Here is a 13,216-nt window from a genome sequence, read left to right on the forward strand (position 1 = left end):
AATGTTTAATTAGGACCCATAGAGAAAGTTATTTCCCGTTATCCTCATTGAGGGATACATAAAAAAAAACAACTCTTGAGGGGTTTTCAAATGTGAATTCATGAAACTAATACGGTATATTTTAGATCAGAAAACTTTATAGAGATCAGTCCTCGCCACACAGTCCCAGCAGTGGAGCTTCGGCTGTAAGTTTTAAAGGTGCCCATACACATTAGACAGACGTTGGCTCATGGTTAAATCATCTGGTGAACGTTCTGACGCTGTAGACTATTTTAGTCCATATTGGCCGTTACAGTTGTTCAAACTGGCCCCACAAACTCAATGCAAACGGGCGATGGACGAAAGATCTTTCTGGGAACGTTCGTTCAAAGAAAAATCTTTCATCCTTGAATGATCGTTCTTTGAACGAAAGATCGTTCGTCTGGCAAAAATATAAAACATGGCCGACTTCTTTTCAGATGATAATGATGTCTGGCTAAAACGATAACTCGAACATTTGTTTTGGTTGAAATTGTCAGTTTTGATCGACTTTAGATTTAGGCTACTTTCACACTGGCGTTTTGGTTTCCGTTTGCGAGATCCGTTTCAGGGCTCAGAACGGATCCGTTTTGCCCTAATGCATTCTGAATGGAAAAGGATCCGCTCAGAATGCATCAGTTTGCCTCCGTTCCGCTCTGGAGGCGGACACCAAAACGCTGCTTGACGATGCGGAGGCAAACGGATCTGTCCTGACACACAATGTAAGTCAATGGGGACAGATCTGTTTTCACTGACACAATATGGCACGATAGAAAACGGATGCGTCAAGATGGATCTGTCTTGGCTATGTTAAAGATAATACAAACGGATCCGTTCTGAACGGATGCATGGGGTTGTATTATCGGTGCGGATCCGTCTGCGCAGATCCATGACGGATCTGCACCAAATGCAAGTGTGAAAGTAGCCTTATGTGTATGGCCACCTTAACGTTGCGTCGTAGGCTCCGGTCGCAGGGAGCTTCCTTCCTCTCTCTGTCGGTGACGTGTATGAAGAGGCTGGCTCAGTTCATTAGCTTAGTCAGTCAGCTCTCTTGTCCATCACGGATGATGGGCAGGTGGACAGGAGGCTGTCTCAGCTAATGACCTGAACCAGACAGCCTGCCCCTTCATACACATCACTGACACACAGTTAACGGGACCATGTGTAAAGGGGCTGAAAATCGGGCTACCTGTAAAGTTAAAATTAAAATATTAGGTTTTATTGATCCACATTTGAAAACCACTGGCAAAATGTCATCCCTTTAAGAACAGGCTATATGGCTATGTTAGGTATCAGCCTGGTAAGGAGCCCAAGGGGCTGTACTAACCGTTCTGGAGCCCAGCCACACCGCCCCTGTAAAGGAGCCCAGCACCGCCTGTATACGGGAATCTCCTCCTTGCTCACAAAGTCAGATCGCCGTAATCTCGTGATGCGCAAGCTCGCGCATGCGCAGTTCCTTCCCTGAGGCTGATGCCAGCACAGGGAAGGAACACTATGCCAGCACTGTGCATGCGCGAGCATCGCGAGATTACGGCGATCTGACTTCGTGAGCAAGGAGGAGATTCGCGGATACAGGGGGTGCTGGGCTCCTTCAAAGGGGAGCATGGTTGGGCTCCAGAGCGGTTAGTACAGCCCCTTGGGCTCCTTACCAGGCTGATTTACATATATATAAAATCATTTTTTACACTCAATAAAACCACTCAGAGATATGGGAGAGGTATATTGAGGACATGCTAGCGGTGCATATCCGCAACTCTATAGGGTACAAAGAGGTGACAGAATCCCATTTAAATGCAAAAAATTGCCCGTGTGATGTATCTGGACCAATCATACAGAACACGATACTCACTGCCATAATCACAGCACAATATATGCACATGGTAAGGTACGTATGTACTGTATACCTGCATCCTAACATAGATGTAGAGCGCATACCACCATACATTAACAAGTTCAAAATTCATCTTTCCATACATACATACACACATATATATATTAATACACAACCCCATTGCCCAAAAAATTGGGGATACCGTGTAAAATGAAAATATATGTACATACAAACAGACCCATATTGTGTTCACAGTAGATCACGGAACACATGTCAGATGTTGAGACATTTTACCATTTCATGAAAAAATTTAGGGTGACTCATTTAGAACTTGATGGCAGCGATGCATCTCAAAAAAATTGGGATGGGGGCAACGAAAGGCTGAAAAAGTGGTACTAATAAAAATCATTTGGGGGAGCAATTTGCAACTAAATGACATGACTGGTTTTAAAAAGAGCATGTTAGAGTGGCAGAGGATGTCTGAAGCAAAGATGAGCAGGAGGGTCACCAATTGGCGAAAAACTGCATTTAGAAATTGTGCAGGAATTTCCGAAAAAATGTTCCTCAATGTAAAATTGCGAAGGCTTTGAATATCCACCATCTACAGTTCATAATATCCTCAAGAGATCCAGAGTATACAATATTGGATGCTCGTGATCTCAGGCGGTACTGCAGATTCTGTACTGGAAATCACAGCATGGATCAGGAACACTTCCAGAAATCACAGCATGGATCAGGAACACTTCCAGAAATCACAGCATGGATCAGGAACACTTCCAGAAATCACAGCATGGATCAGGAACACTTCCAGAAATCACAGCATGGATCAGGAACACTTCCAGAAATCACAGCATGGATCAGGAACACTTCCAGAAATCACAGCATGGATCAGGAACACTTCCAGAAATCACAGTCTGTGAACACAAATCACCGTGAACTCCACAAATTCCAATTAAAGCTGTATCATGCAAAGAAGAAGCCATAGGTCAACACCGCCATCTTCTCCTAAAATGGACGGAAGTAAAATTTCAATTCTTTTTGGAAACCAAGCACGCCATGTCCTGCAGACTAAAGGGGAGAGGGACCATCCAGCCTATCAGAACACAGTCCAAAAGCCTTAATCTCTGATGGTATGGGGCTGCATTCGTGCCTATGGCAGCTTATACATATAGAAGTGCTGAACAGTATATAGAGGTTTTAGAGCAAAACATGCTCCCATCCAGACATCTCTTTCAGGGAAGGCAAGACAATGCTAAACCACCTACTGCCTCCATCACAACAGAAGAAGAGTCCAGGTGCTAAACTGGCCGAACTGCAGTCCAGACCTTTCACCAATAGAAAAAAAATTGGCACATCATGAGACGAAAAGTCCGGCATAGAAGATCCAGGACTGTTGAGCAGCTAGAATCCTACATCAGACAAGAATGGGACGACATTCCTCTCCCAAAACTCCAGCAATGTCCCACGTTTTTTGAGATGTTTCTGCCATTAAGTTCTAAATAAGTTGAATTTTTTTTCATGAAACAGTAAAATGTCTCACTATCAAACATCTGATCTGTTGTGGGTAAAACATGGGTCTATGAGATTTGCAAATCACTGTATTGTTCTTAGTTACATTCATTTATTTTACACAGCGTGCCAACTTATTTGGAATTGCGGTTTTATATATATATACCTACACCACATAAAGCACATACCTTTCCATTGTCATTATAAATGTAACCCTTAAAGGGGTTTTCTGTAATTTTATTGCATAGTGAAAATTTCTGCAATTTTCCAGCATACCTCCTGCACATATTCTTCTGCCTGCTGTCAGTGAACAGAAACATTACATTGGTAGGCTGAAAAACACGTCTTAAAAATATGCAGAGGTCTTTCACATGGTGAGGAGCTAAAGCACGAAGTACATCAGAAACCTGCAGAATTTTACCATGAATACAGAAAACCCCTTTAAGGACTGATGCACACAACTGCGCTCGGTCTGGAGAACAAGTGTTGGCCGCATCTCCCGGACTGACCAAGCCTTCCCCTGACCCGAGCTGACTGCATCTCACTGATTTCAGTTGCTGTCGGATTGCGGGTCTATTGTACTGATGTGAGTACAGTACAACAGACCCACAGTCAGTTAGGAACTGACCGGATCATAACTCAATATGATGCAGTCAGATCAGGGCAGGGAAGCCGCGGTCGGTCCGGGAGATGCGTCCGACACATAGGCCTTGTTTCCTGGACCGAACAGGGTTGTGTGAATCGGGCCTAACTCCACTGGGGAAATGTGAAAAAAACTAGTGCAAATACAGACAGCGGTGACAGCTTTCACAAGGATTACGCGTTATTTCTAGTTCACATGGCTGGATTTTTGTGCATATTTGATTACAGGTCAAAAATGTGACCATAGGTCATCAGAAAAATCGTTATGTATCTGGCTGAGATGAGCGATGTGCTAATGTCAGCAGAACATAACGGTATGACTTATATCTCCCTGCCTGCCGCCGGTCGCGCTGAATAATGACTTTTATACTATGCTAATGAGCCTCTAGGTGCTAGTGGGGCGCTGCTGCAGCACCTAGAGGCTCCGTCCTCTCATCCTTTGTCACACCCATGTCCAGGTGATTGACGTACTAGTTTTCCTCTGTGCCTGTAAAATCCCGCGCCTGCGCCGTCCCGTTTAGTATTCGGCGCAGTGAGTGAAGGACGTTCTCCTGCTGCCGGCTTCACTCACTGCGCCAGCGCCGAATACTAAATGGGACGGCGCAGGCGCGGGATTTTACAGGCACAGAGGAAAACTAGAATGTCAATCAACTGGACATGGGTGTGACAAAGGGTGAGAAGACGGAGCCTCTAGGTGCTGCAGCAGCGCCCCACTAGCACCTAGAGGCTCATTAGCATAGTATAAGTCTTTATTTAGCACGAACGGCCGCAGGCAGGGAGATATAAGTCATACCGTTATGTTCTGCTGACATTAGCACATCGCTAATGTCAGCCGGCTACATAACGATCATTCTGATGAGGCCTCATGCACACGGCCGTGTTCCGCGGCCGAGAGTGGACCGTGGAAACCCGGCCGGGGTTCCTGCTGACAGCATGAGCGCACGGCGTCATTGGTTGCTATGACGCCGTGCGCTTCATGCAGCCGCTGCTTACTGTACAGCAGCGGCTGCATGAAGCGCACGGCGTCATAGCAACCAATGACGCCGTGCGCTCATGCTGTCAGCAGGAATCCCGGCCGAGTTTCCACGGTCCGCTCTCGGCCGCGTGCATGAGGCCTGACAGAAACCCATTTAAATGGGGTTGTATTGAATAAGACAAGCATGTCTGCTTCCTCCTATAAACAGTGCTGCCTGTGTGTGGTATTGCCGCACATCTCCAGTTACTTCAGTATAGCTGAGCTGCAATACCAGATGCAATTGGTGGGACGCTGTTTTCGGAAGAAAGAAGTCATGTTTTCTAATCATGGACGACCCCTTTAAAGTCAACTATCTCAATTTTCCGTTGCACTAGTTTTACGATTTGCCCCGTTATGTTCATGTGTTCGCAGCCATCTTCATATACATCCTTATTAACGACTCATTTTTTGTCTTTGTGTCTTTGCACATTCTCTTCTCTTTCCTTCAAAATCCTCCCCTTTCCCAAAACGATTTCATCCCCATTCCATAATTCTCCCTGTCCGTCATTACATCACTGTCTTCCACTATTTCCGACCTTCTCTAACCTTCCATTTTTGCTCAATTTGCCAACTAAACCTCTCTCAAAATGGCATTATGTTAATCTTCCCTTCATTACCACCCCCCCCCCCCCTCCCCCTGATTCCATTGCTCCGACTTCCCCTCTTAGGATCTGGAGAATGACTACAAATGTGTGTGCCCTAGAGGTTTCTATGGCAAGAACTGTGACATAAGTGCCATGACGTGTGCCGATGGTCCTTGCTTTAATGGCGGCACCTGCGTAGAGAAAAGCATCGTGGGTGGTTACGTCTGCCGTTGCCCCGTCAACTACCATGGATCCAACTGTGAGAAAAAAATTGATCGTTGCACCAACAACCCATGTTTGAATGGTGAGTCTTCCATCTGCCGTCTTGTATCATCCATGATCGTCTTCGTCAGTATCGCAACCAATAACTTTTTACATGCTCTTCTTAGGTGGCCATTGCTTAGATGTTGGGCGCAACGCAGTGTGCAAATGTCGTGTGGGCTTCTCAGGACCTCGCTGTGAAGTAAACGTTGATGACTGTGCCAGCAACCACTGTGCCAATGGAGGTACCTGCGTAGACGGTCTGAACACTTACACTTGTTCCTGTACTCTTGGCTATGGTGGTAAAGACTGCACCCAACGAGTAGATGCATGCAGCTCTAAGCCCTGCCTCAACGGAGCTACCTGTTACACCCACTTCAGTGGACACGTCTGCCAATGTCCCTCAGGGTTCATGGGCTCCAGTTGTGAGTTCAGGGTGCAAGAACCAACCACACCTACCTATGTCGATCCACCATCTAACCTGGCCCTGTCTACTTGCATGGGGGTGATCACGTTGTGTTTGTTGGCGTGTGGACTGGTGCTCCTCATGAGAGGTCTCAAGAAAGGGCTCATCAAACAGAAAGGAATGGTCAACAATGACTTGGAGCACAAAACCAACAACTTAAAAGAGAAGGAGCCGTTTCTTATCTCACCTCCTCATTTCAAGATGCCTAATCAGGACTGTCTTAGAGAAAAATCCCGCAGCAAGCAGAAGCTGCTTCCGGCATCTGACATGGAAGAGGAAAGAGATGGGCGCCGGTGAGTAACCATTCCATCCCTAACTGTCTCAATTCCACCACCATGGATATATAGTGGACATATAAGGTTAATTATAGTGGTATTATGGGTAAGCGGTGACCTGTATTTCCAGAATTCCTCATATGTTGCCTTCTATAACAATTGTACGTTTTTCTTATAGCGTAAAATCAGATGTCAGAAACTGCAATGCCACGGGGCATCACCAAGATGCTCTTTGTCATCCAATATTCCTTCTCTCAGGCGCTTCTGAGCAATGCGTGTTCGCTACTGAGGTAACAATCCTTCATTTCTAAATCCAGAAACTTAAAGGGGTTGTCCCAAAAGAACAACACTCATCTATCCGCTGTCTGATCATAGGGGTCTGACAACTGCTACCCCCACCGATCACATGAACAGAGCTCCTGTCTCCCTGGAGCAGCAGCCGAGCATGTGAGCTACCACTGTCTAAGGTCCATCTGGCTGCCAAAGATGACCAAGTACAGCACTTCGCTATACCTGTCCATTCTATGGACTTTGACTGTAGTGCTCTGCACATGCTCCAATACCCCTTCATTCAAACTGGGGACACGGGGCCAGCGCTCTCGTGATTGGACCCAAATATGTTTTCCTTTTTAGGACAGCCCCTTTAAGGTTTTATTTTTACAAGACCACTGAACTTCATGGCTAGTGAGTTTAGCTCTATAGCTATCAATGTAGTTTCTAGTACATGGCTCACTAACTATAACATAAGTGTTAATGCCTAGCAAAAAGTAAATAAAACGCAGCGAGCAAAGAACCTTCCACAGGTAAAGTAACTAAGGGCAACCGGTTTTTCTAAAATGACTTGCCTAGGTATTCCGCAGATAAGGTGGTAAGCCGCTGGCTTGTACAAATTGCCTGCGCTGTGGAAGGTCACACTATGGGCTTATTCACCCGACCGTATGAATGGGTCAGCATCCGTTCCGTAATTTAGCGAAACGGGTGCGGACCCATTCATTTCAAATGGGGCTGCAAAAGATGAGGACAGCACACAGTGTACTGTCTACTTCCCTGCAAAAAAAAGATAGAACATGTCCGATTCTTGTTCACAATCGCAGACAAGAATAGGCATTTCTATCATAGTGCCGGCAATGTGCGGTCCGCAAAACACTACGGTTGTCTGAATGAGCCCCAAGTCTTTGCGATGGCTCTCTACTCTGCTCAATAGACAGGTGGGCCCCGAGTGGAAACCCACCTAAGACCCCGTCTTGTTAGTCTGGCCCTTCCACTTCCATGACTGTTCTCTTTTGGGCAAGGACCAAACAACCTTATTTCCCTGGGCAATCCCTTTAAAGGGTTTCTACCACTTAGGTGTCACATATTTGGCTGTCAGACACTAGCGATCCGCTAGTGTCTGCTCTGGCCAACCATCCTAATATAATTGCTTTTGGGGCGGTGGTTTGGCTAAAAAAAGAACTTTTATTAATATGCTAATGAGCCTCTAGGTGCTATGGGGGCGTCATTAGCACCTAGAGGCTCCGTCTACCTTTAGAAACTGCCGCCCCCAGCGCGTCCCTCCAGCCCGCCCATCTCCTCCTGAATGCGATCCTCGTATGTATTCTGCGCATGCGCAGTGAATGTCTGACCGCTTCCTTGCTCAGACATCTCCACTGCGCCTGCGCGATGACGCCATAGTGCTCCGAGGAACAGGCGCAGTGGAGATGTCTGAGCAGGGAAGCTGTCAGACATTTACTGCGCATGCGCAGAATACATACGAGGATCGCATTCAGGAGGAGATGGGCGGGCTGGAGGGACGCGCTGGGGGCGGCAGTTTCTAAAGGTAGACGGAGCCTCTAGGTGCTAATGACGCCCCCATAGCACCTAGAGGCTCATTAGCATATTAATAAAAGTTCTTTTTTTAGCCAAACCACCGCCCCAAAAGCAATTATATTAGGATGGTTGGCCAGAGCAGACACTAGCGGATCGCTAGTGTCTGACAGCCAAATATGTGACACCGAAGTGGTAGAAACCCTTTAAGCCATTGTAATAGTAAAACCATAAAGCTAGGCCTTCCACTGCAGGCAACTTTAACGCAGCATCTTGCAATTATTATTTTTTATTTAATCCCACCCCACTCCAGTGAAAACAGATCTTTGCAGCAAATGATGAAATGTTGAGTCTCCCACTGGAAATGAATTGGAGCGAGACTGTCCCAGGATGCAAAGTTTCCAAAAGGCTGCATTATATGGGGACACGGCCCGTGTATCGACCGCATCTCCCAGGCTGACGGCGGCCCCCCTGACCCGAACTGACTGTACTATAATCATTTATAATACAGTCTCTATCTGTCAGGGGTGCCACGGTCCGGCCGGGGATGCAGCTGGCACACGGCCCATGTTTCCCAGTCTGAGCGCAGCCTTGTATAAGTTGTGTGTCTCAGCTCACACCTATGTCTGCCACTTGCTCCAGGTGTGGTCGTATACTAACATGTGCTCTCCTACCTTAGGTCTAACCCTCTTCAGACACAAGACTCTGACCGTCACACTTCCGTGGAAAACACTACCTTTCGCCTATAGAAGGCATAATTTATTGACCCCTCGGTTCCATTGTACATATTTACATAGATGTATATATTTTTTATATTTATTATCTGCGCTGCTGCTAAAAAGGACTGCAGAAAAAAAATGAAAAATTATCAAACCATTGCCAAAGGCTTCAGAACCAACAGGTTCTAACTTCCTCCCTCTACCTGCCGGACTCTGTGGTGACCCCTGGGCAGCTGCGGCTGTCTCGGGAGGCAGTAAAATGGTAGGGGGCTTCAGAGAGGACGTGATATGGCTACTGAAGTCAGAGGACCCTCGCGTGACTCTGCTGACTTCCGAAGAAACCTCATGGATGGACTCTTATTTATTCAGGAGCTGATCCTGTTCTTGCTTCCGATCCAAAGCGTTTATTTAACTTACAGACGGTTTATGTATTCCTGTTCATAGCTTTTGTCATCCTTGTAAAATTCTGACCTATTAAATGTATATTTAATGCAGCCGTTTCTGGGGGAGTCACTGCCATGGATTGTTACACAGCAATCACCATGGTACATTTCATAGAGAGCTAGCTGTGGCATGCACAAGTCATCTCTAGGCTGGCAGCACACACACTACTTTTTGTCGTTTTAGGTGTTTTGCTTTTTTTTGCATTACGATCACCAACTCCAGATAGGGGATTATTATTTTATTTTTTGTGAAGTGATATCTTCTAGGTCGATGGCTTATCTTTAAAGGGAACCTGTCACCAGGATTTAATGTATAGAGCTGAGGACATGGGCTGCTAGATGGCCGCTAGCACATCCGCAATACCCAGTCCCCATAGCTCTATGTGCTTTTATTGTGTAAAAAAAACGATTTGATACATATGCAAATTAACATAAGAGTCATATCTTACTTGTGCAACCAGAGAAGAGTCATATTTTCAAGCTCTGACTCATCTCAGGTTAATTTGCATATGTGTCAAATCGTTTTTTTTTTTACACAATAAAAGCACACAGAGCTATGGGGACTGGGTATTGCGGATGTGCTAGCGGCCATCTAGCAACCCATGACCTCGGCTCTATACCCAAAATCCGTGTGACAGGTTCCCTTTAAATTGCAGCATGCCCTTGGCTCCGCAGCTTTACCCCCACAGACATCCTTTTTTTATTTTTACTCTGCTTGAAGTGGTGGTGATTGCTACATTTTTTTATTTGCATTTTTCTATGGTTTTTAACCAATGCATTTGCTCTACAGAGGAAATGACTTTACAGGGGAGAACATATGTTTCTATGTTTAAAAAGAAAAAGGAAGGCATGTCTAGGGGCGTGTCTATGTAACTAGCTGGGTGGGAGGAGCTATAAAGTAGCTGGAAGTTGTTAGGGGAGCATCTATGTAACTAGCTGGGTGGGAGGAGCTATAAGCTAGCTGGGTGTTAGGGGCGTGTCTATGTAACTAGCTGGGTGGGAGGAGCTATAATCTAGCTGGGCGTTATTAGGGGCATGTCTATATGATAGAAACGATAGAAACTTTTAAATACATAAAGGGAATCAACTCGGTAAAGGAGGAGAGCATATTTAAAAGAAGAAAAACTACCACAAGAGGACACAGTTTTAAATTAGAGGGGCAAAGGTTTAAAAGTAATATCAGGAAGTATTACTTTACTGAGAGAGTAGTGGATGCATGGAATAGCCTTCCTGCAGAAGTGGCAGCTGCAAATACAGTGAAGGAGTTTAAGCATGCATGGGATAGGCATAAGGCCATCCTTCATATAAGATGGGGCCAGGGGCTATTCATAGTATTCTGTATATTGGGCAGACTAGATGGGCCAAATGGTTCTTATCTGCCGACACATTCTATGTTTCTATGTAAGTGGGAGGAGCTATAAGCTAGCTGGGTGTTAGGGGCGTGTCTATGTAACTAGCTGGGTGGGAGGAGCTATAAAGTAGCTGGAAGTTGTTAGGGGAGCATCTATGTAACTAGCTGGGTGGGAGGAGCTATAAGCTAGCTGGGTGTTAGGGGCGTGTCTATGTAACTAGCTGGGTGGGAGGAGCTGTGGTTATTAGAGGTGGTGCTGGAGCTGGGGTACAGAAAGGAGAAGTGCATCATGGGTTTGGCCGGATATAGCAACAGGAAGTGCTACCTACAGGAGGCAAACAAACCAGAGGGACTGGTTTATATAGTGGAAACAGGTCAGGAACATTAAAATTGAAGAGATTAGGTAAGAGACTACATAAGCAGATCTGTTAAAAACTATAGTAATCCAGGAAAACCCCTTTAAAGTGATGGCCTGTTGCTAGGATATGCCATCACTTTATCATCAGTGAGGGTTCGACCTCTGGGACCCCCATCAATCCTAAGAATGAAGGGGCCCCCTTCAAACTCATTACCCGCACAGTAACGTCCTGGCCACAGTCAAGTGAATTGGACCAGGGGTAGGTCCGTGAACAGCCAGCTGGCCAGCAGCATCACTCTTCACAGCGAGTCTGTGAAGCCCCTTCATTCTCAGGATCATGGGGGACCACAGAAGTGATGGCTTATCCTGGCAGTATGCCATCATTTTATGGTAGGAATACCCCATTAATTACTGTGTGTTCCTGCAAAAAAAATTTCTTTGCTTCAATACATCCACAATACAAAATAATTGATTTATATCCTACCGTTTGATGTACACAGCTCTAATGCAAACCTATGTGCATCGGATTGATGCAGCTGCTGCTCCGAGGTTACAGACTACAAACAAACCCTGTGCGTAGTCTGACCCTGCAGCCATGATTTAGTTTCTTCTAGCTGTCCCCATCCTGAGCAGTTAAGATACATCTATGGTCAAAGCAGATATGTTATTAACATGCAGCTTGTTGTATAAGGCTCATTCACATGACCGTATGAATAGTTCCGCAATCTTGCGGAATGGGTACGGACCCATTCATTTCAATGGGGACGCAAAAGATTTGGACAGCACACCGTGTGCTGTCTGCATCTGTTGTTCCGTTCCACGGCCCTGCAAAAAATAAAGAGCATGTCCTATTCTTGTCCGCAATCGCGGAACGCATGCGGCCGGTATCCGTGTTTTGCGGACCGCAAAACATTGAATGGTCATGTAAATGCGCCCTAACTCTAACAACAATTCTGAAAGGCATTTCCCCACAGAATTTACAGGAATTGGAGGGGGAGCAGAGACACAAGTATACAGACTAGAGCAATGGAGGAAGACAAAAAACACCCGTTGAGATCTGAACGCTGAAATTAAAACCGCAAAGGAAAAAACACATTAGGGCTGTTTCACACGAGCGGATGCCGTGCGTGACATCCGCTGCGTGAATGACAGCCAAGGCCCGATGCGGACAGCAGAAGCACGGAGCATTAACATGATTGATAATGCTTCGCGCCTCTCTGTGATCTCTTTACTACAAAATCACGGTGACAACTTTATCTCACTTTGATTTTGTAGTAAAGAGATCATAGAGAGGCGCGGAGCGTTATCAATCATGCTAATGCTCCGTGCTTCTTCTGTCCGCAGCGGGTCTTGGCTCTCATTCACGCAGCGGATGTCACGCACGGCATCCACTCGTGTGAAACAGCCCTTACAGTTTAGATGTGGTTGCAATTTTTTACAGGTGAAATCTATTAAATGTGCTCAACGGCACAGAAAACCACCACAGCTACCGGTGAACACACCCTGCGGCTGTGAACACACAAGATGCAGCTGTGATGCTGTATTTGCCGCTGGTTTTCTACAATTGCACCAAAACCACAGCAATGATTATGCTTTTTAGGCCTGGATTCCTGCCGACAGCAGAAGCGCACGGCGTCATTGGTTGCTATGACGCCGTGCGCTTCATGCCGCCGCTGCACTACAGTAATACACTCGTATGATCTATACGAGTGTATTACTGTAGTGCAGCGGCGGCATGAAGCGCACAACGTCATAGCAACCAATGACGCTGTGCGCTCCTGCTGTCAGCAGGAATCCAGGCCGGCATACCAAGGACCGCTCACGGCCTTCAGCGCACATCGTGTAAACCCAGCCTATGGCAATGGCACTTGGGAAGATGATTTTTAGGCTTGGGATACTGGGCTGTCAATGATACACAGGGGCAGATGATGATCACCATTT

The 13,216-nt window shown here is 46.1% G+C and overlaps 1 protein-coding gene across 1 annotated transcript in view; it reads left to right on the top strand.

Annotated features, from left to right (window-relative positions):
• Positions 1-7,273, top strand: part of LOC122946584 (delta-like protein B) — a 36,811-nt gene extending 29,538 nt beyond the window's left edge. The window contains exons 6-9 of the mRNA XM_044306307.1: positions 5,684-5,903; positions 5,989-6,619; positions 6,780-6,891; positions 7,235-7,273. Of these exons, the coding sequence (XP_044162242.1) occupies positions 5,684-5,903; positions 5,989-6,619; positions 6,780-6,891; positions 7,235-7,273 (1,002 nt within the window). The remainder of the gene's footprint in view (positions 1-5,683; positions 5,904-5,988; positions 6,620-6,779; positions 6,892-7,234) is intronic.
• Positions 7,274-13,216: the final 5,943 nt, after the last annotated feature.

Source organism: Bufo gargarizans, chromosome 9 (assembly GCF_014858855.1).
Source record: "Bufo gargarizans isolate SCDJY-AF-19 chromosome 9, ASM1485885v1, whole genome shotgun sequence".
Lineage (NCBI taxonomy): Eukaryota > Metazoa > Chordata > Amphibia > Anura > Bufonidae > Bufo > Bufo gargarizans.